Raw genomic sequence first — 24666 nt, 5'->3', positions numbered from 1 at the left:
TTAATTTTTTAGGAACTTCTTTACTTTTTTCCATAGTAGTTGTTACCATTTTATAATCCTGCCAAAAGTGCAAAAGGATTCCAGTTTCTTCACATTCATAAATAATGTCACAAATAACACATTTTTTTTTTGTTAGTAGCCATCCTAGTGGGCGTGAGGTGTTCTCTCAGTGTGGTTTTGACTTACATTCTCTGATGTAATCCCGTTGACCATCTTTTCATATGCTTGTGGCTATTTGTATGTCATCTTTAGGGAAATATTCAAATCCTTTGCCCATTTTTAAATCAGATTGATGGAGTTTTCGTTGTTGAATTGTAGGAGGGAGTACTTTGTATGGGTTTCCCAGGTAGCTCAGTGGTAAAGAATCCACCTGCAATGCAGGATATGCATTTTCAGTGCATGGGTCAGGAAGACTCCCTGGAGAAGGAAATGGCAATCCACTCTACTATTCTTCCCTAGAGAATTCTATGGACTGAGAAGCCTGGTGGGCTACAGTCTATGGAGTTGCAGAGTCAGATACAACTGAGTGACTAAACAACAACAATAACAACAGCAAAAACAGTACTTTACATATTCTGACTATTAACCCCTTGTCAGAAATATTATTTGCAAATAGTTCCTCCCATTCATAGGATGCCTTTTCAGCCTATTGACTGTGTCTTTTGGTGCACAAAGGTTTTTAAGATTATCCCATTTTTCTATTATTGCTTTTGTTGCTTATGTTTTTGGCATCTTATCCAAAAAATCATTGCCAAGTCCAAAGTAACGAAGTTTTGCTTCTACGTTTTCTTCTGGTAGTTTTATAGTTCTAAGTTTTGCATTTAGTTCTTTAATACATTTTTAATTTTTGTCTATGGTGTAAGGTGTGGATCTAGTTTCATTCTTTTACACGTGGACGTCCTGTCCTTTCCTCTTTAAGTAGTTTTGGCATCCTCATTGAAGGTCATTTGACTGTATAGACAAAGATTTATTTCTGGGCTGTTTATTCTGTTCTACTGGCTGATTTATCCATCTTTATGCCAGTACCACTGGAGAAGGCAATGGCACCCCACTCCAGCACTCTTGCCTGGAAAATCCCATGGACGGAGGAGCCTGGTGGGCCGCAGTCCATGGGGTCGCTAAGAGTCAGACAAGACTCAGCGACTTCACTTTCACTTTTAACTTTCATGCATTGGAGAAGGAAATGGCAACCCACTCCAGTGTTCTTGCCTGGAGAGTCCCAGGGATGGGGGAGCCTGGTGGGCTGCCATCCATGGGGTCGCACAGAGTCGGACACAATTGAAGTGACTTAGCAGCAGTAGCAGCAGCATGCCAGTACCACACTGTTTTTATTACTGTGGCTTTATAAATCATTTTGAAATAAGGAAGTGTGGAGTCCTCCTATTCTGTTCTATTTCAAAATTATTTTGGCTACTCAGGAACTGTTAATATACCATATAATTTCAGGAGAAATTTTGCAGCTTAATTTATTAATATTTCTTGGAGATTTATCCATATTAGTACATCTATGTCTACATCAATCTCATTCTTTTAAAATGCTGTATAATACAAATAAACAGAGCCATGATTTACTTCAAACATTATCCATAATGATTGTCACATTGTTTCTTTCACTGCTTTTGACTAGGAGTGCTTAAGAGTTCCTTAAATTTAAAATAAGTCAGTGGGCTTAGGTGCTTATTAATGAAACAGTCTTTTTAATGTCATTTTTATCTGAATATAAACATCAATTCATACTTTTAAAATTTTATTTATTTTTAATTGGAGGATAATTGCTTTATAATATTGTGTTGCTTTCTGCCATATATCAACATGAATTGGTCATAGGTGTATGTATGTCCCCTCCTTCTTTAGCCTCTCTCCCACCTCCCACCCCATCCCACCCCTCTAAGTTATCACAGAGCTCCCTGTGATGTAGGAGATAGATACAACTGGCCTCCTGTTTACATTTCATGGGGCACAAAGAAATAGGCTTCACCCTGGATACTTACAACTGTTAGCATTTCTTGAGACAAGAGATAGGTGGGCTCCAGTTAAGGCATTTACAATCAGCCTCCTGTTTGCCCTCTGAAATGGAAGTAACAACAGAAACCGGGTAAATAGCCAGTGTTTGTCTCTTGTAAACACCTTAAGTAATAGTCATGGCAAGGACAAAGAGGGGCAAAATGCTGTGTGAGTAAAGGATTAAGAGATCTCCTCCTCTTTTAGGACAAGGGAGACACTACACATGCGCAGAAAGGCTCCTTGTGGGTCAAAAAGTCAAGGGATAACACCAGGCCATAATGAGCCTTGCTCCTCCCAGAAGCCTTTGCTTCGAGATCCATCCTGGCTGAAAGGTGCATGTGCAACCAGGGGAGGGTCCCAGGGTAGGTCAGATGTGGAAAAAGAAACCAGATAATTGGCCTGAAGGAAGGCAAAGACCCAGAAGAACTCACCTTACATAAATGACTTAGCCTCTTCTTCACTGCACTCCTCTTCACTTGGGGAGATGCCCACACTCTTTCTCTCTGGGTGTGCATCTCTGCCTTGCTTTTATCTTAGCTAAACAAACCATTTCTCTGTATGCTTTCCCACTTGTTGTTGTGCTACATCTCTAATAATAAACTTTGCACCTGCATTTACAGTTTCTACTTCTGTGATAAATGCACTTTTCACTAGGGGCAGAGATCCAGGGAAAAATAACTCTAGCCTCTAGCCCTTGCTGGTCTGGTGGTTAGGATATCTGGTTCTCATCCAGGCTACCCAGGTCTAATTTCTGAGCTGGGAATTAAGAACTTGTTTTATTCCACTACTCACTGCTGCCTTGCTGAGATCACCTGTGTCATACAGTAAATTTCCACTGGCTATCTAAATTTACATATGGTAACAATACATACTTATTATAGAAAACTATGTGCAGAAAGATACAAAAACAAAAAAAATCTAAAATATTCATAAACCTACCAAAATGATAGGCAACACCTCACAGATTTGGGAGATTTACAATACAGAGATTAAATCCTAGATCTTCCATCTACTGTGCAACCCTAGGCAAGTTACTTAACTTCACTAAACACAGTTTCCTCACCTATAAAATAAAGACAATCTACCTCTTGGGATTTTGTGAGAATTAAATGAGATAAGAATTTGTTTAGGGTTTACCACTATGTTCTACATCTATGCTATATCCTATACTATTGAATCTCTAGGGAAATGAGTAACTAAATTATGGTACATCCAAACAATAGAAACTTATTCAACCATTAAAAATAATGAGGTAGCTCTCTATATATACTGACTTGGAAATATTTCCCAGATTCAAATTAAAAAACATATGTAAGTAATTTCATATTTAAAAATGTGCATGTTTATATAGTGAAAGTTGCTCAGTTGTGCCTGACTATTTGTGACCCCATGGACTACACAGTCCATGGAATTCTATAGGTCAGAATACTGGAGTAGGTAGCCTTTCCCTTCTCCAGGGGATCTTCCCAACCCAAGGATTGAACCCAGATATCCTGCATTGCAGGCGGATTCTTTACCAGCTGAGCCACAAGGGAAGCCTGCATGTTTGTACACACATATATATATAAATGTATATAAGCCTGAATATTCATTGGAAGGACTGATGCTGAAGTTGAAGCTCCAAAACTTTGGCCACCTGATGCGAAGAGCTGACTCACTGGAAAAGACCCTGATGCTGAGAAAGATTGAGGGCGGGAGGAGACAAGGATGACAGAGGATGAGATGGTTAGATAGCATCACTGATGCAATGGACATGAATTTGAGCAAACTCCACGAGAAAAGAGAAGGACAGGGAAGCCTGGCATGCTGCAGTGCATAGGGTCACAAAGAGTAGGACACGACTTAGCAACTGAACAACAATATAAAAATAGTTTGCATAGAGTAATATACATATAAAACTAAAGTCTAAAATGTGACCCACTAAACTGTAAAAATGGTTTTGGGGAAGCAGTGAAGAGAAAGAAATGAAAAGAGAAATTTCACTTGCTTTTTGCATTTATGAACTATGAAACTGTTACAATGATACACACTATTTTGCAATAAAGAGGCTTACTTTTTTTGTTGTTTTTTTACTCTAAAGAGAAATTCTAACTGTAATAAGAATTAATATCTTTCAATTATAGAATTGCTTCACAGAACATTCCACCTGTTGTTTTTTGAAATTTGACAATTCCTTATGAAGAACAATTTAAATTAAATACAGCAAATAGGTCATCTAAAACCTTCTAACTAGGCTCATCTTAAAGTAATATCAGGAGAGGTTTACATTAATGCGGCTCTGCAGGAGGACTTGTGAGACTGACCTGAATCTTCTGACCTACCTCAAGAAATCAACTTTGCATAGGGTGAGCACCATCTAAGCCTCTCCTGGCTTTTGTTAACCTGGGCCTTCTGGCTCGTTTGAAATGAAGCAGAGCAATCCATGTAAATCTCCTAACCTCAGGTGCCCAGGGCCATACAAATTAACCATTACGATCATGGTCTTTTCTTAATCCTAAAGGAAATCAACAGTGAGGGAAAGGTTACTTCCACAAACTGTGGGACTTTCCATTGAGAAATGAAATATTTCCTGCCGTATCAGTAAATAAGAATGTCAGAGTCATCAGCGATTTCAGCCCTCCAATATGAGCCTAAGAGCACTCAGGAAGGAGAAAAATACCTGCAGTCTAACAGCCATCAGATTGCAGCCACTCCCAACAGTGAACCCAAGGGAGTTCCAAAGGGAGCAGAGGATACCGGCCCCAGGATAGTTGAAATGCATATGAAAGAAATGATTTTGGTAACCCCAGAAGCCTGCCTCTTCCCATACTTAGAAAAGCGCTACATTTTTTAAACTGGGATATATGAAATGAAATGAAAGTGAAGTTGCTCAACGTGTCCAACTCTTTGCAACCTCGTGGACTGTGGCTTAGCAGGCTCGCCTGTCCATGGGATTTTCCAGCAAGAATATTGGAGTGGGTTGCCATTTCCGTCTTCAGGGGATCTTCCCGACCCAGGGATCGAACCCTGATCTCCCACATTGCAGGCAGATTCTTTACCATCTGAGCCATCAGGGAATCCCTGGAATATATGGTTTTCTTTAATTAACAATAATCTTTCAATGTTCAGATTACTTGCCCTTTGTTGCAAAACTTCCATATAACCTGCCTCCTCCCCTCACCTCCTCTGAGCATTTCACTCAGGGTTACTTGAGATGCTTTTAGGATTTTAAGTCCCCCACACTTAAAGTCCTAAAAATTCCCACCAAATAAAACATATCTCTCAAATTTTAGGTTGTGATTATTTTTTAAGACAACACCATAAAAGTTACGATGCTGTCATAAATTAATAAAAGAATTGTCATTTTCAGTATTTCCTTGAATTATGTTTGTAGATCAAGAAGAAGTTTCTAAAAACAATTACATTTATGCACTGGAGAAGAGATGAAAATTAAGAAGAACCAAGAGCATCTTTTAAAATAACTTCAGAAAGCTAGCACAATGTAATAGCTGCAGATTACTTTATAACTTTACAAATGAAATTTACTCTTTCACAGGCAACATGGAAATCTCCAGGAATAATTCTTATAAAACTCAATTGAGGAATTCATTGGAAAGTGAAACCAATCAGTTGAAGGGGGCAAGGGAGAAGATTAGTAGGAGAAATATGAGCTCATAAAATAGTTCAAATGCAGGGAAAAGTTCAGCCTCATAAACTTTTATTAATCATGGAACATATGGGACAAATTGAAATCTGAGACCAACTAAGCCAGTTTGTTGTTGTTTAGTAGCTAAGTTGTGTCCAACGCTTTTGTGACTCCATGAACTGTAGCCTACCAGGCTCCTCTGTCCATGAGATTTCCCAGGCAAGAATATTTGAGTAGGTTGCCATTTCCTTCTCCCGTGGATCTTCCCAACCCAGGGATCAAACATGCCTCTCCTGCATTGGCAGGTGGATTCCTTACCACTAAGCCACCTGGGAAGTCCAGCTAAGACAGTTGCTGCTGCTACTGCTGCTAAGTCACTTCAGTCATGTCCGACTCTGTGTGACCCCATAGACGGCAGCCCACCAGGCTCCCCCATCCCTGGGATTCTCCAGGCAAGAACACCGGAGTGGGTTGCCATTTCCTTCTCCAATGCATGAAAGTGAAAAGTAAAAGTGAAGTCGCTCAGTCGTGCCCGACTCTTAGCGACCCCATGGACTGCAGCCTACCAGGCTCCTCGGTCCATGGGATTTTCCAGGCAGGAGTACTGGAGTGGGGTGCCATTGCCTTCTCCGACTAAGCCAGTTAGGATAGTATAAAACACAATGAAGAAATTCAAAGGACAATTATACTGAAAATCCTAAAATGACTCCAAGAGAAAGAATAAAAAGTCAATATCTAAGCAATGTTCTTACAAGTCATTTACTTTTTATGAGCAATGAAATAGCAGTGATAAGCAAAAAAAGTGATGTCTGATGACCTTACAAAATTTTCTTTTAAATGGCATTGCTAATAGAAAGGTGCTATCTGGTTGACAGATATAGTGAAGAGTTGTTTGGACCACTCTGACCATCCAGGGCCAGCTGGATGGTTCCTGGGTCGTCAGGGTGCCACATTGGTCCTAGATGAGAGACAAATAAGCTTCTATCTGACTAAACTCACTGTTACATAGGGTCTTTGCCCAAGGAGCCAATCTTGGATCCCAACTAGTATTGATGAAGTCTGATTTACTGAAGAAATTGAAGGGTTATTTCACCTGTAAAACAAAGAATTGTGCTCCCAGAACATGGTGTTCTTACCAAGACATTACAATCCAATTAGCTGGACATTTCTCTTCAAAGTTATCATCCATGCTGCAAGAGAGGTTTGTAAATGAGCTGTCAGTAAAATCAAGGTGACTCCCCAGCATCCATAACTCAAACTGAAAGACACCTAATGACTTTATATATATATTTATATTTATATTTAAAATAAATATGCAATGTACCAGTAAGGGATTTTATATATATTATTCCTTACTAGTCCATTAAAATTAGCTCCTCTCTTAGATTGTCCTATTTATGTTTGGGGCACTGTGATTCTCCCTCATCACACAAACTTGAAAACTCAATGGTCTTTGAATTCTTCTCCTTATGCCCTTATAATAAGCAGTTGCTGCATATGTTAAGACTGTGTTTGGGTTTGGGTTACATGTAAGTGAAAGTGAAAGTCATTCAGTTGTGTCCACTTTGTGACCCCATGGACTATTCCATGGCCATGGAATTCTCCAGGCCAGAATACTGGAGTGAAGTAGCCATTCCCTTCTCCGGGGGATCTTCCCAACCCAGGTTTCCTGCATTGCAGGCAGATTCTTTACCAGCTGAGCCACCAGGGAACCTTGGCTACGTGTAAGAGGAACCCAACTAAGGTCTTCAAAACCAGAAGACAGGAGTGGGCAGTCTAGAGCTGCTATGACATCCAACTCCATAACAGTATCAGAAACTCAGGCTCCTAGTTGTCAGCTGCACAGTTATTAGCATGTGACTTTCATAGAGCTTGAAAGATGCTGCTTCCTATCTGATACATTCTGTGTCTGTCTTAGCCTAGGAAAGAGAGAATGAAGCAAGATAGAATTGCTCCTGCGTTATTAGGTTCTATAAGCCCAGAGCATAGAACAATAACCAAAACAAAACTCCTGCCCTCAGTGAGTATATTTTAGTGGCAGAATCAGATGATAAACTAGTAAATAGATATTATATGCTGTGAAATCTAGAGAAGGTAGCAGAAAGTGAGTTCAATATTATATGGACTGATCAGGGAAAGCATCTCTGAAGAAGTTAAATTTGAGCAGAAAATTGAATGAAAAAAATGAATACATTATGTGACTATCTGGTAGACATTCCATGCTCAAGGGAGGATGATTGAAAAGATCTGAGATTTAAATGTGTTAAACATTTTGGAGGAAAAGAAAGGAAATCATGCGGCCAGAATCAAATGAAAGATGCCGAGAGAAGTAGGCCGTGAAGTTGGAAGGGTGGACTTGGAGACAAGAAGATGTCAGGTCTTATGGTCCATATGGAAGGGTTTCATTCGAAGGATGACTAGATGGTCCACTGGAGGGTTTGGGGAATGAGAGACAAGAGTAGAATAGTAGATGTCAGTTAAGAGGGTGATTGCAATGGCCCAGGAGAGAAGATGTGATGGATGTGGTGAGACAAACATGGAGGTCATGAAGGAGCAGGGATGGGGGTCAGGAGTACGACAGCACAGCAGTGCAGTACTGTCTCCTGCCTCACCTCCATCAATTCTCTTTTTTACCTTCTACCTCCCAGCTGCACCTGAAAAGAAGATGAGAAACCTAAACCTGGAGCCAGACTGTCAGGACCCAACCCCAGTTCTGCCACTTACTAGGTATACAACCTTGCCCAAGTTACATTAATTTCTGTGCTGCTTCTCTATATGTCCCATCTGTAAAATGGGGATAATACTAATATCTATCTCTTAGATTGCTGTGAGGATTAATGCTTTTTTACTTGCAAAATGTCTATAAAAGTGGCCACCATCTGGCATGATAAACATCAGGAACTATTGGCTGGTCATATCATTAAACATTCTCAACATCTTGAATATGCTGAACCTCCCTCACTTCTAAACCTGTCACTTCTCTTTCCTATGCCTGGAATATAGAACTTTAATTTCAAACTCAACTTCCAACTCTCAGCCTCCAAGTCACTGCCTCCAGGAGACCTTTTCCTATCCCCTAGACAAGGCAATGGCAACCCACTCCAATACTCTTGCCTTGAAAATCCCATGGACAGAGGAGCCTGGTGGGCTGCAGTCCAGGGGGTCAAGAAGAGTTGGACACGACTGAGCAACTTCACTTTCACTTTTCAGTTTCATGCATTGGAGAAGGAAATGGCAACCCACTCCAGTGTTCTTGCCTGGAGAATCCCAGGGACAGGGGAGCCTGGTGGGCTGCCATCTCTGGGGTCGCACAGAGTCGGACACAACTGAAGCGACTTAGCAGCAGACTAGATTCAGTTCTCCTCTTGTTTCTTGCCCTATCACACTATACTTCCCCTCCAGCAATGACCCCCGCATCATATTTTACAATAGTCACTTGTTCTGTTGTAAGATTTTCCTACTAGATCAAAAACTGTGAAGAGAAGAACCATTCTTATTTGCTTTGTTTCCATGTATATCTTTAAAGCCAAGCACAGTGCCTGGAAAACAGGAGGCATTAACTAAATACTGAAGAAGTCTATTCACCTAGCAACCTTCTAATATTAGCAAAAGTCCCCAAAGCAGAGAATGTAGTAACCACACACCAGAGCCACATTATGACTTCCCTGGATCCTACCGCTTTTGTTTTCACAGGCCCCCATTCTGCATTAAAAATACATATATTAAAAAGTATATTTTAAAACTGCCTTGGCATAAAGATGAATATAACCTGGACTAGATTCATTATTATATATTCATTGTTATTATACCCATTTTTAAAATTCTTATTTTAAGGGAAATTAAAATTTTAAAACATTTTTGAAAGCCTAGGCATTGTGCCCAGTATGCATAATAGGTAAGTTGCCACACAGTGTCAGCAATGGAAGGATTAAAGCCATAAGAAAAATGAAAACAAACTGTAGATACAGAGAACAGAGTAGTGGTTACCAGAAGGGGAGAGGTGGGGAGGGTGAAATGGTAAAAGAGGTTATCCATATTCACACAGATGGAAACTAAACCTTTGGTTAAGAGCAGACTGTAGGGTATACAGAAGTAGACATATAATGTTGAACACATGAAATATATAATGTTATAAGTCAATGCCACCTCAGTTTTTAAAAATTAATTCTAAAAATAAAATTTAAAAAATAAAACAATGGAGAAAGCCAGAAGGGAACAAAGGGAGGGATAAAATCTGAAATTAGGCTGACTTCCAGGATGAGTCAGACCATGTAGCTATAAATTAACTAGAATGCTTTCAGCTGCAAGTAATAGAGTTCTGATTCCAACCCATTAAACCAATAGCAGGACTGTTCAGAGGTAGGCTGGGTCTGGCTTAGTTAATCCAATGACTCAAGTGTCTGCAGAGTTTCAGGTGCTTTCTAACTCTCTATTCCTCTGTCCAAAGTACTGGCTTCATCCAAAGTCAGGTTCCCCTTATGGTCATCAGATGATTGTCAGCACAAATGGAGGCAACATCCTTCTGGCTTATATCCACTGAGACAGACGAGGAATTCTAGTTCTTCCCTGTAGTCTGACTGAGCCAACTTCAGTCAAGTGCCCAAATGGACCGATAATTCCCTGGAGATCACCCCACACTAGCTGATCTAGCAAATCAGGATCCATGGAGCCAGGACTACAGCATACACCAGGCAGCATCAGGGAGTAGGGAATATCTGATCACCGATTTTGCAGCTCTGGAATCCTCTCAAGAGTTCAACAGTTACAGAAAGAGCTATCACACATGAAGTACATAAAAAATATTTACATCAAGCATATAAAGAATTTACCTCAAGTACTAAAAAGGTCAAGGGATCTTTCTGGCAAGGAAGGATCTTAAAGGGGAAGATTTATGGAAGTGTTTTTAGAGGAAGCTATGCTGTGACCCTCATCCCCAAGCCCCTCCCCTTAAGGGATGAAATAAGAGGTGGGTAAAGACCTGCCCTCCTACCTCAAACCTTGGTGAGTGGGGATTACACAGGGCACCACAGAGAGCATAGTCAGTTCAGTTCAGTCCCTCAGTCATGTCCGACTCTTTGTGATGCCATGGACTGCAGCACGCCAGGCTTCCCTATCTATCACCAACTCCCGGAGCTTGCTCAAACTCATGTCCAACAAGTCAGATATGAGTCCGACCAACCAATGCCATCCAACTATCTCATCCTCTGTCATCCCCTTCTCCTCCTGCCTTCAATATTTCCCAGCATCAGGGTCTTTTCCAGTGAGTCAGTTCTTTGCATCAGGTGGCCAAAGTATTGCAGCTTCAGCTTCAGCGTCAGTCCTTCCAATGAATATTCAGGACTGATTTCCTTTAGGATGGACTCATTGGATTTCCTTGCAGTCCAAGGGAGTCTCAAGAGTCTTCTCCAACATCACAATTCAAAAGCATCAATTCTTCAGGGCTCAGCTTTCTTTATAGTCCAACTCTCACATCCATACATGACCACTGGAAAAACCATAGCTTTGACTTAGACGGACCTTTGTCAGCAAAGTAATGTCTCTGCTTTTTAATATGCTGTCTAGGTTGGTCATAGCTTTTCTTCCAAGGAGCAAGTGTCTTTTAATTTCATGGCTGTAGTCACCATCTGCAGTGATTTTGGAGCCCAAACAAACAATGTCTGTCACTGTTTCCATTGTTTCCCCATCTATTTGCCATGAGGTGATGGGACCAGATGCCATGATCTTAGATTTTTGAATGTTGAGTTTTAACAGTATGAAAAGGCAAAAAAAAAAAGGAGAGAGAGAGAGAAAGAGCTTAATAATGACCCCCAGATTTGAATGGCACAAGATTGCAATCAATGTTTGGGGACCCTCTATTGGTGATATTATCAAATCACAGACCCCCACATTGCAAAATCCAAAAGTCAGCACTCAGTCTTCATCTTATTTAACAGATGAGCAGATCAAAATCATTGAAAGAGCTTCTTCACCTGACTTCCAACAGGCTAGCATTCCAGGTTTTCTCTTACTTCCATGGCCACTCCCTCTCTTCTGCTGACTTCTCCTAAACCTCTCACCCCCACCCCCGATGAGAGAGAATCCCAAGGCTCAATCCTTGGACCTCTTATTTTCTCTGTCAACCCTTCTCTCTACATGTTGGCAACTTCCAAATGTCCATCTCCATCTCCAACTCTCTCCTGAACTTCAAATTCATTTATCCACTGCCTTCCCAAAGTCTCCACTTGGATTAATAGGTATCTCAAAGTGTCCAAAACAAAGTTCTTGATTTTTCTCCCCTAAAACATGCTCCTCCCTGACTTCCCCATCTCAAGTAATGGCAACTCTATCCTTCCATTTGGAATCATCCCTGACTCCTCTCTTTGTTTCATACTCTACCATCCAACTCATCAGCAGAAGTATTTTTGGAGTTGTCTCAACTTTCAGAATATATCCAGCTTAGATCATTTATCACCACTTCCTCCATCACCTTTCACATGGATTACTCAAAATCCTCTCAACTTCCTCCTCCTTCCTTCCCTACTTAGATGGTCGCAAGAAGCTCCCTGTTTTTTCCCACATCTAAGTAGACAGCTGCCTTTTTAAAATGTGAGCCAATGTCATTCTCTCTCAAAGAAACCTCCAGGAACTTTCCATCTCATTCAGAGCAACAGTCAAAGTCCTAAGAATGGCCCATCAAACTCCACAGCACATGCCTACCACCCCCAATACACACACCTCTCTAACGGCATCTCGCCATATGCCCTTCGTGTGAACAGCTCCCTGTTCCTCCTCAAGGAAGAACACACTCCAACTCTGGGCCCTTGAAATCAGCTTTCTCTCAACTACAAAGCCTTTACTTCTAAAAAGCCACATGGGCTGCTCCCTCATCTCTTTCAAATATCATCTTCTTGGTGGGGCCTTTCCTGACCACCCTATCTGAAAGTAAAACCATATCACCTCCCCACCTCCATCCCTACCCTCTTCCCTGCTTTATTGTTGTTTACGGTGCTTAGCACACTGTGTTTGCTTCTAAAGTAACTTAGTTGCCAGTCTCTTTCCACAAAAATATAAACTCAATAAGAACTGGAATATTTCTTACCTGGGTTGTTAAATGCTGTACCCCAGCATCCAGCCTGACATATAGCAGGTGCTCAATAAATTTTCGTTAAATGAGTGCGTGAATACTGTTCTACAGATAATGTATTATTTGAATATTTTATAAGAAGAAAATGTTTGTTTAACCATTCAACAAATATGGATTCAGAGCAAATTCAAGCTTAAGTACTATGCTAGGTGCTAGTCAAGAGTGGTAAGCAAAACTGAGCTGACTACCCTGCCTGTGATGACAAAAAGAGTGTTAAGAACTGGAGGAAGTAACCTAGGTCAACAAAAGCATTATCACAAAGTAAGCCAGCCCCTGCCTGGATGAGGTAAAGGTGGGTGGAGGAAAGGGATCTGGGGGACCAAGAAAGCCACAGGAGATTCAAAGCCTGGCTCCACGTGACACAGTTTCTGTACAGTTTTACTCAGGACTGCCCCTGCCCAGTATCAAAAGTGTAATAGGTGTACTGTATGCTACCTGATGAGAATTCCCTGAGAAAGTAGCATCTGAGCCAATGAAGATCCACACCTATTACTGATAGGGGATAAGGGTCAAGTAGGGTGCATGCATGTAACTGAAGCAGAAGGAACTCTGTGGGTGAAGGCTCTGGAGTAGGAGGGAGTATGGCACATTCTCGAACACAGAGAGCAAGGGAAGGGTGATGGGAAAAGGGGCTGGGGAGGGAAAAGGGGGGGAGGGACTAGCAGACCCTCCAAAAGAGTCCAGCTTTAGCCCAAACAGGATCAAAAACCCCGTTTAGGAGGGGCTTGTTTTTGTTTTCTTCCGTGTGCGCCATGAGCTGTATTTTGAAAGTATTATTGAAACTGCCTCTGTGAAGGATAACTTACCTGAGGTACCTGACCAGGTGTAGGGTGGTCAGTCAGGAGGCAGCAGAGGAGTCCAGTCAACCAATGCTGGCAACTTGTTCCAAAGCAGATGCAGAAATTGGAGAGAAGTTGGGCAACTGGAGAGATTATATTTATTACCTGTGTGATACAGGCTGAATTGTGAATTCTCATAATTCACAAGCTGAAGTCCTAACCCCAGTACCTCTGAAGGTGACTAGATTTAGAGACAAGTAAGGTAAAATGATGTCACTCGGGTAGGCCCTAAACCAATGACTGGTGTCCTTGTAAGAGATTAGGGTCACATGCCCAGAGGGAAGATGATGTGAGGACATAGGGAGACAAAGGCCATCTACAAGCCAAGGAGAGAGGCCTCAAAAGGAACCCAATCTGCTGACAATTGGATCTCAGATTTATAGCCTCCAGAACAAAATAAATCTTGTTTAGGCCACCTAGTCTGTGGTATTTGCTATGGCAGACCTAGCAAACAAATATACAGTGTAAAAAATATTTTAAGTGAAGAATAAAACTTTTGAAAAACAAAAGCAAATACTTGATTTATTCTAATTGAAATCAGGGTAATGTATGATAGTAAAGTTCAAGCAAAAGAGCTTTTCTTCAGTGTTCCCCTCGATGGCTTCTGTAATACAGTTGTACTGTCCCTAAAATGAAATACAAGTAATATAAAATGTTAGATGCTTCTATCTTGTAAGACTTTTATAAGAATTTTGTCTTACTAGCAGGAAGCTACTTAATACTTTCTCAGTTTTCTAGACTAGCCTATGAAATTTTCAAACATTAGAAATATTGATAATTTGAAACAAAATAGGTAAAGAATATGTATTATTAATGTTTATTTTAAAATAGTTAACCAAAAGTGAAATGTACAAAGTTTCATTGCACTTCTAATGCAAATATCTAACATTGCCCATCATTATTACTCATGGCGGCAGTTACTGAGTTACACACAATGGTCACAACAATGCTTTCACCCAAAGATCACTCATCATATTAACAGTGAGCATTTGCATTACTTTTAGCAATATACGTTGGAATTTAAAAAGAGTTTTCTTGGGCTTTCCTTGTGGCACAGTGGTAAAGAATCCACCTGCCAATGCAGGAGACATGGGTTTGATCTCTGGTCCAGGAAGATCCCACATGCCACGGAACAGTTAAGCCCGTGTGCCACAACTGCCGAGCCCACGTGTGTCAACTACTGAAACCTGCATTAGGGCCCACACTCCACAACAAGAGAGGCCGCCAAAACGGGGCACCTGCACACTATGACTAGGCAGTAGCCCTCGCTCGCTGCAGCCAGAGAAAAGCCTGCACGGCAACGAAGACCCAGCATAGCCAAAAGTAGATAAACAAAATTATTAAAAAATAAATAGAAAAGGTTTCCTTTGGTGTAAGTTTTCTATTTTTCCATATTCTACAGAAAGAATAAATAGCAAAATATACAAAATCAACAAAAGTTAAAAAAAAATTTTGAACATCTTAATTTTGAATCAATATTTTTAGAAGTTGTGGATTGCTTTTCTCAAATTCTTAACACATCTGTTACAACAAAACATTAAAGAAGTACGAAACGACTTGAACAATACCTTAGAAAATCGTATTCCCCTGAAGGAGAATTGTATTGTTGTGTTCACAGTCTCTGCAACCAAAATACAAAAAGTTATTGGCAAATATTAGGTAATTTTGTTTTTTTGTAGTATGACATGCATGCAGGAGATGTAAGAGACACAGGTTCAATCCTTGGGTCAGGAAGATTCCCCTGGAGGAGGGCATGGCAACCCACTCCAATATTCTTGCCTGGAGAATCCCACGGACAGAACAGCCTGGTGGGCTGCAGTCCATAAGGTTGCAAAGAGTCAGACACGACTGAAGCTACTTAGCACACACACACAGTATGATATGTACCTTTTATAATTTTACTACTGGCAAAAGTAATCCAAGCAAAATTGTAGAGAAACAACAAATCTTATCCCCTGTCTATGATTCCCCCGTGGCTTCCTCTGCCACCCTGAGCCCCTCTCAGTATCAGCCTGTATCTCATCCCCTAGTGGACACAAACTTGTAAGGCCCACTGGTCTCAGTAATAAATGAATGATGAACAAGCTAGTGCTAATATGCTTCATCCCACGTTACACGTGTGCATCTCTGTTGTTGCTGCGTCTCAGCACGAAATGATAAAGAAAAATCTTCCTAAAGGTGGAGGAGAGTTTTGGGAGGCAGCCAGGATATCAAAGCTCCTTTCAACCCCACCACTGAGAAGCCTAGGTATATAGTCACTGTTGAAATGCATAGTCATGGGCCTGGCCCTGCAGAAGCTGTGGGAAACAGTTAGAAATTCAGGGAAAACCACTGACCCGGTCAGAAACAACAAAGGAGTGAACTTAAAGGGCAGGGATAGAAAGAAAAATGCTTTGAATCTCTAACAAAAGCAACAGTGACCAAAAATCTTTTTTAAAATTTGAATTTACTTATTGTTATCTTTGGCTGTGCTGGGTCTTCGTTACTGCACAGGCTTTTCTCTAGTTGCAGTAAGTGGGGGCTACTCCCCAGTTGTGGGCATGGGCTTCTTAGTTCAGTGGCTCCTCTTACTGTAGAGTATGGGCCCTAGAGCATGCACATTTCAGTAGTTCACACACACGGGCTTAGCACTTGTGGCACATGGGTTCTAGAACATAGACTCAATAGTTACGGTGCACGGGTTTAGTTGCTCTGAAACATGTGGGATCTTCTGGGATCAACAACTGAACCTGTGTCTCCCACACTGGCAGGCAGATTCTTTACCACTGAGCCATCAGGAAAGCCCCAAAAATCTTTTTTAAAGTAATAAAAATAGCCAAATGCAAACTATAATGATTACTGTTCTCTGAGTTGGCTAAAGACAATCCTTAATAGCAAATGATTGGATAATGTCTGCATCTGTACCTTCTTTTTCCCAAATAAGGATTTATTTATTTGCTTCTGGGGGTATTCTTATTAGGGGTGCTCATACATTGAGAAAATTGGCTCTTGAATTCAGTAAAGTGACCATATCTTAATGATCTTAGGATCTTTTATTCAAGATTAATTGAATTCAAATTTAATAGTTCAACAAATATTTATTGAAAGCCTACTCTGCACCAGGAGAGACACGCTTAGTACAATACCATCCTTCCCATCAAAAAGTTAAAGTCTCCTGGAACACAGACATGCAAATAAACCAGTACAAATTCACCGTGTGATGAAAAGTGCAGTAAGGATGAAGGCAGGATAGTTTTTTATTAAGAGTGATGCTTCTGCGGCCTGACCTGCTTGAGTTTGAATCCCAGCTCCTCAACTTATTCAGTATGTGACCTTGGGCAAGTCACTTAACTTGTCTGTGCCTCAGCAAAATGACAATGGATAATAATGTCTATTTCATAGGATTACTATGAGGGTGTCGAGTAAAAAAAAATGCACAACCTATAGTTGAGAACTATATTTTATGCAGTAGACATACTGAGGACTTAAGCCCAGAAGATGGCCTCTCAGATAGCTCAGAGGGACTGCTCCAAAGAGATAAGGGAGGAGCGAGAATACATAGGAATTCTTGCAAAAAAAAAAAAACACCGAGGTAGTTGGAACATCAAAAGATTTCTATTAAAGAAAATCTAGACATCTCAGGTTCATGAATTTAGCACTTTTCTATGTATGGGAAGATGCTCATCGAATCTTTCCTTTGATATGTACCTCAGACATGCCCTAGATCTGAGGGCCAGTATCATGGGCCAGTATCTTGTTTTCTCCATCCTCAATCCCCTCACAGTCTACTTTAGAGGGAAGGGGTGGGAGCAGCTGCAGTGGCTGATGGCTTAATGGCCACAATATCCTCTGTTTACTGATATGGCAGGTGACATTCTTTGTAGACAAGAGCTATAGAAGTTAATACATGTAAGTGCTCAGAACAATGTCTCATTAAATATTATTAACATTCAAATGTTATCTATTATAACATTAAATGTTACTCCTTTCTACAACCCTCAGAGCATCTTGTGAATAAAAATGATGATGGTATTGTCAATGATGTTGTTAATATTCTCATTGATGTTAATGTTATTATGACAATTGAACTGACATAAAAAATGGGAAGGTAGGTAGGGGGTATATTCCAGGTGGTTGGGAAAAGAGGAGCAAAGGCAGGAAGGTGAAAATCAATATTCTGATAGTTTACAGGTATGCCTGAAAGGGGCTCAGTGTCATTAAAGCAAAGAAGCAGCAGGAGTGCGAAGAAGTAAAATTGAAGAAGTTAGCATGAATTGACTTAGACTCCACGGGAAGAGAATGGTGGTGATGGGGAAACAACCAAGGGTGTGAATTAGTCAGATTTTGTTTGGAGAGTTGAGTCACATGACTGTACAGTAGCTGGACTTAAGGGGACACTGAAAGTCAGGGAGACCAGTCAGAGCCCAGGAGGCAGTGATAACGGTGAAGAGACAGGAGGTAAAGGCCCCTCATGACCTCCACCTCAGGTAACCTCCCTCATCATGCTCTACCTAGTTATCCTGCTGCTTTCCTTGAGAGCACATACTGTAAAATGAACCTTATTTCATTCTCATCTTTATCTTCTTTCATGACTTGGTGACCATCTTGTTTCCTCCACTGCTCTACAAACTCCATGAGGACAGGGGCGGTACTTTGGTCACTTCTGAATTTCCAGCTCTTGGTACTACCTGGTCCCTGCATACCTGGCTCTAAGACCAGTTTCATAATTTGCAAGGCTAAGCACAAAATGAAAATAGGGACCCAGGGACTTCCCTGATGGTCTACGGGCTAAGACTTATCGTGTAGGGGGCCCAGGTTTGATCCCTGGTCAGGGAACTAGATTCCACAGGCCACAACAGACCCAGCACAGCCAAATAAGCAATTAAACATATTTTTTAAAAAAAAAGAAAGTGGGAGGGGGTACTTATTTAGAAAGCTGGGGAAACATCCATTAAAGATACTAAAATATAAAGTTTTTCCTTTCTTTCACAGTCTCTCTTTCTCCCTATAGATTTGCCATGATACTTTTTAAATCTTTTTTTCTTTCAGTTTTACTGAGATATAATTGACACAGCACATAAGTTTATGGTGTAGAGCATAATAACTTAACTTACACATGGCACTAAATAATTACCACAGTAATTCATCACCTCATAAAACCAGAGTTTTTTTTTCCCTTGTGATAAGAGCTTTCAGGATCTACTCTCTTAGCAACTTACAAATAAACCACACAGCAGTGCTAACCACAGTTACTGCCATAGTTTTAATTTGCTATTTAATCTATTCAAAATAAAACAAAATTTTAAATTATTAGCATGAATTTTACCATTCCTCATTATATTGTATAATATCAATTGTAAACACAAATATCAGAGCATTTAACTCCAAGGCAGAATCACTGAAGTTTCACAATTTGTATTTCATGGCTCATGCCCAGAAGGTGCCTGAAGCTGGTGAGAAGAAACTGTTACAAGCCAGACTCAGAAAATTCAGAAGGAGGTTGAGAAGGTCCTCCAGGCATAGAAGAATCTGAGAATGTTCCCTGCACCAGTCGCAAGGTAAATATAGAAGTTCACATGCACCCAGGGGCTGCTCCATAATGATGGGAGATGGCGTGAGGGTAGGGGAAACCTGTGCAAACTGTAGCCCTGACAACTGGTTGCCTCATACTCCAGAGGAGGGCAGGGAAGCCAAATAAGGCATCTTTCTCTACCACAGGCCTGCAGACCCACACATGACCCTCAAAGGCTTTGCAACCTCCATAAAATACCTCCATAAGTTACCTGCTGTAGGGGAAACCATCTGGTCCTCATCTAGTCACCCACTAAACAGTGCCATGGTGCAGCCAGTCCAGGTGGGGTGGTCACTGCCATACCCCACCCCAGACACTGCATGACACTGTGCCTGACCCTGACCCTCCCAGCTCCAGGCCTCCACCAGGGGTAGAGGGTAACAGATGCCACCAGATGGGACAAGATGGGGGATGCCAGGAAGGGACCAGGGTGCTAACAGGGCAGTGAACAGCAGGAAGCCAAGAACCTGTCCGGGGTAGGTGGGCACATATACCACTGGCCCATCACACTTTGTGTACAAAACACACACTCAAAGATAAAATGACTAAGAATCTCAAGATTGCAATCCCAGAATAGTAAAGCCCAAATGTGAAGACCTCCTGAGTATACGGCCCTGGTTGTGAAGTGAACACTGCCAGCTTCGTAAGAGAGAGTGATGGATGGGACTACAGTTTGAGGAGGAAATCAAGAGTAGCTTCCAAGGGACTCTTCTGATGGTTAAGACCCCGTGCTTCCACTGCAGGGGGCATGGGTTTGATCCCTGGTCAGGGAACTAAGAATCTGCATGCTGCATGGTGCAGCCAAAAAAAAAGTAACCCCCAAATTTCTATTTGGGAAATTTGCCTGAATGTCTACCAGGTCAGGTGAGAAGGAGCTCTAACCTCTTCTGTGGGGCAGCCCTCTTTTTCAGCTGCTTTTATTTCCAAGAAAGATATATTTCCCATTCTCCTCTTATAGGGAGTTAATGTGAAGCCTCTTGAAGAAGCCAAGACAGAAACAAGGCAGAGTCAGAGACAAGGAAGACAGAACCTCAGCTTAGACCCTTCTCTGCTCTTCCCAAAAGGTACCACGTAGCTCACTGGTGGTCCAGTCCAGGTTTCCCTGCACCTATGCAGCACATAGGACCCAAGCCTCAGATGGTGTTATGGGTTGCAAAGTGTCCCCCCAACAGATATTCAAGCCCAAACCCCCAGTACCTTGAGCACAGACTTATTTGGAAATAGGATTTTTGCAGATGGTCAAGTTAAGATGAGGTAATTAAGGTGGGTCCTAACTGAATATGACTGTGTCCTTATAAAGAGGGATAATTTGGACAGGCAGACCAACACGTATAGAGGGAAGACCACACAAGGAGACACAGGAGAAAGATGGTCATCTACAAGGCAAGAATCTCCTCAGGCCCCCTGAGCTAGGAGGGAGGCCTGGAACAGATCCTTCCTAACCAAGAGGCTTCAGGGGAAGCACAATCCTGCCAACACCTTGGTCTCTGACTTCTAGTTCCAGAGCTGTTAGACCATAATCTGTTCTAAGCCATCCAATTCTTGGTACTTTGTTACAGAAACCCTAGCGAAATCCTGAAAACAGGGTTGCTGCTGCTAAGTCACTTCAGTCGTGTCCAACTCTGTGCGACCCCATAGACGGCAGCCTACCAGGCTCCCCCGTCCCTGGGATTCTCCAGGCAAGAACACTGGAGTGGGTTGCCATTTCCTTCTCCAATGCATGAAAGTGAAAAGAGAAAGTGAAGTCGCTCAGTCGTGTCTGACTCTTCGTGACCCCATGGACTGCAGCCCACCAGGCTCCTCCATCCATGGGATTTTCCAGCAAGAGTACTGGAGTGGGGTGCCATTGCCTTCTCCAAAAACAGGGTTAACAGACATTAAATTTAAAATGCCTTTGAAATATCCCCTTATTTATTCAAAAATGTGTTTTTGAAAGAAATGAAGATGTGTGTGTGTGTTTATGTGTAAGAAGTGGAAAGATTATGTGTAATTTTTATCTTCAGTTCAGTTCAGTTCAGTAGCTCAGTCATGTCCGACTCTTTGCATCCCCATGAACCACAGCACACCAAGCTCCCCTGGCCATCACCAACTCCCAGAGTCCATCCAAACCCACGTCCACTGAGTTGGTGATGCTATTCAACCATCTCATCCTCTGTCGTCCCCTTCTCTCCTGCCCTCAATCTTTCCCAGCATCAGGGTCTTTTCCAATGAGTCAGCTCTTTGCATCAGGTGGCCAAAGTATTGGAGTTTCAGCTTCAACATCAGTCCTTCCAATGAACACCCAGGACTGGTTGGATCTCCTCGCAGTCCAAGGGACTCGCAAGAGTCTTCTCCAACACCACAGTTCAAAACCATCAATTCTTCAGCGCTCAGGTTTCTTTATAGTCCAACTCTCACGTGCATACATGACCACTGGAAAAACCATAGCCTTGACTAGACGGACCTTTGTTGGCAAAGTAATGTCTCTGCTTTTGAATATGCTATCTAGGTTGATCATAACTTTCCTTCCAAGGAGTAAGTGTCTTTTAACTTCATGGCTGCAATCACCATCTGCAGTGATTTTGGAGCCCAGAAATATAAAGTCAGCCACTGTTTCTACTGTTTCCCCATCTATTTCCCATGAAGTGATGGGACTGGATGCCATGATCTTCATTTTCTGAATGTTGAGCTTTAAGCCAACTTTTTCACTCTCCTCTCTCACTTTCATCAAGAGACTCTTTAGTTCCTCTTCGCTTTCTGCCATAAGGGTGGTATCATCTGCATATTTGAGGTTATTGATATTTCTCCCAGCAATCTTGATTTCAGCCTGTGCTTCCTCTAGCCCAGCATTTCTCTTGATGTGCTCTGCATATAAGTTAAATAAGCCGGGTGACAATATACAGCCTTGACATACTCCTTTTCCTATTTGGAACCAGTCTGTTGTTCCATGTCCAGTTCTAACTGTTGCTTCCTGACCTGCATACAGATTTCTCAAGAGGCAGGTCAGGTGGTCTGGTATTCCCATCTCTTTAAGAATTTTCCACAGTTTATTCACTTGCCCATATTCTCTATGTATCACATCCTAAAAATGTAGGACCTTTGTAACAGCAACAAGTCGTTGAGTATTTTCCTTACTCATTTGATTTGCAAATTTTCAAAGGTCTGTTGATAACATCAGTGCTTCTTAAATCGGAATGTCCTGATCTCTAGGCCCATGTACTTAGCTGCCAAGTGAGTTTCTTTATCTGAATGTTCCCAAATTCCTTGAGCCCAACATGCCAAACCAGAACCCACTGTCTTTCTCTTTAAAAATCTGTCCCTTCCTTTTACACACATCATTTCCAATCATGGCACTTCTATCCATCCAATCAACACCCTGGAGCAGTTCTTGATTTATTTGATGTTTACCTGCCACATCAAATCAGTCAGCAGTCCCACCACTCCTGTCTCCCAAAATACACTCTTTCGTCTCCTCTTTACTCCCAGGGCCTCCTTCATGGTCCCTTACACAGCCTCCCAGCTGCATTTCCTTCCATCCAAGTTTCTTACCTCAGCCAAAACCCACCTCCTTCTGAGACAGGCTGGGACCTGGGAACCTTTGCTGTAGTACCTACACCTGGACAAATATCTCCTCTAGAAACAAGACAGACAGAAACTATACGGGACTAAAAATAATTGCAGGCATGCACAGTTGGGGCAAATTATGGACAATAGGATACAAAAAGGCCAAAAAACCCAACTGCCACTTCTGAAGAGCCAGGAGCAAAAACAGGATGTTGGGAGCAAAAACAGGGTATTCTGCTTTTGTCCCCTGCACTCAACACCACCAAAGGAGTAGGCAAACTACGTAAGTAACTCCTCCGTCCTACCCCAGTGTGTTAGGTGCTCAGTCGTGTCTGACTCTTCGCTATCCAATGGACTGTAGCCCACCAGGCTCCTCTTGTCCATGGAATTCTCCAAGCAAGAACACTGGAGTGGGTAACCATTCCTTTCTCCAGGGGATCGTCTACTCTCACTGCATATAAGGAACCAGCTGGCCCCTCCTCAGAAAGTGAACAAAGCAATTTGTTACTTATTTTCACTTCCCCTGGCTGCAACAGGAGCCCCAGTGAGGACTGCCCGAATTTCCTGCCTAGCCTCTTATCTTGGCTAACACTTCCACAGGGACACTAGTTATCTGCAAAAACGGAAATCTCCTTGGGTCACCCCTACCCACTAACAACAAGATTAAGGCTGGTATTTAACCCATGACTTACGCTACCCTGGCCCCTTTTCTAGGTTCATCTCCAATTTCCCACAAATACATTCTGCTCGAGCTACAAAAAAGCTACTCTCCAGGGACTTCCCTCGGGGTCCAATGGCTAAGACTCCAATTCAGGGGCCCTGGGTTTGATCCCTGGTCAGGGAACTTGATCCCACATGCCACTACTAAGACCCAGTGAGCCAAATAATTAAATATCAACTTTTTTGAAAAAGCTACTCTCCAAATAAACTGTATTCTTTCCTGGCTAAACAAGTTTGCATATGCTGTTTCATCTCAGGGTATGTCCTTTTTTCTTACTCTCTAGGGTTCTTAGATTTAAGACTCTAATAAAATAGTCTCTGAAGCCTCATGAAGTTCTCCTGTCACAGTAAATTGATAACTATGCAATTAAAACTAAGAGCATATAATCTACTAGCATTTATGACATTTCATTGTAACATTTGTTACCATGACTATCTTTCCCAGAACAAGGTGACCTGAAGAAAGAGAACCTACCCATAGACTTTGAATCACCACACCCGAAATCATGATTTTCTCAGATTAAGTTCAACAGATGTTTGTGGAAGGAAAGGAGGGGAAGTGGGAAGAAGCAGGCAGTCTGGGTTGAGTCTGATACATCTTCAATCATAAAAAAGTGAGACTTCGAAAATTCATATAAATGTCAACATAATCCCACAGAGATTAAGTAATTGTAAAACTGTTGTATGAGAGAAAAGGACACTTTATAAACAGTAATCTGCCAAGAGAATATCTTTCACTCTTTTGTTGTCATTGTTGCTTTTTTGGTGTTTTTTGGGGGGTGGGGTGGGAGGTGGGGTGGGGGGTGGGTTTTGGCCATGTCATGCAGCTTGTGGAAACTTGGTTCCCTGACCAGGGATCAAGCACACGCTACCTGCAGTGGAAGTGCAGGGCGCTGACCACTGAACCACCAGAGAATTCCCAGGGATTTCTTTCAAAGAGAAAGAAAGTATGGTCCAGTGGAAAAGCAGTTCTAGAGGCTACTCCATTACCAGATCTCCAAAAGACCAAGGGCACATTGCTGAACCACTGCAGACATTGGTTTCCTCCCTTATAAAAATGACAGGACTATAAAGTCAGGAACAAAAATGCATACTTAATCACCATAATTCTTGAATTCTCACACTGAGCACTCTACTAAAAATTTTTTTAAACACAGATTCTCTAATTTTATCCTTAAAGCCACATAAAATAGGTTTCCTTGTCCCCATTTCTCAGAGGAGGAAAGTGAGGTTGAGAGAAGTTAAATAACACCCAAGGCCA

General features: G+C 41.7%; 1 protein-coding gene across 1 annotated transcript in view; it reads right to left on the bottom strand.

Annotated features, from left to right (window-relative positions):
- Positions 1-14085: 14085 nt before the first annotated feature.
- The window catches only part of LY96 (lymphocyte antigen 96), a 32935-nt gene continuing 22354 nt past the window's right edge, over positions 14086-24666 (bottom strand). The window contains exons 4-5 of the mRNA XM_070802713.1: positions 15160-15212; positions 14086-14217 (exon numbers count right to left, since the gene is read on the bottom strand). Of these exons, the coding sequence (XP_070658814.1) occupies positions 14119-14217; positions 15160-15212 (152 nt within the window). The 3' untranslated portion in view covers positions 14086-14118. The remainder of the gene's footprint in view (positions 14218-15159; positions 15213-24666) is intronic.

Source organism: Bos indicus, chromosome 14 (assembly GCF_029378745.1).
Source record: "Bos indicus isolate NIAB-ARS_2022 breed Sahiwal x Tharparkar chromosome 14, NIAB-ARS_B.indTharparkar_mat_pri_1.0, whole genome shotgun sequence".
In the NCBI taxonomy this organism is placed as follows: Eukaryota; Metazoa; Chordata; class Mammalia; order Artiodactyla; family Bovidae; genus Bos; species Bos indicus.
The sequence above is the reverse complement of the archived record's forward strand: the minus strand, read 5'-3'. Positions and strand labels throughout refer to the sequence as shown.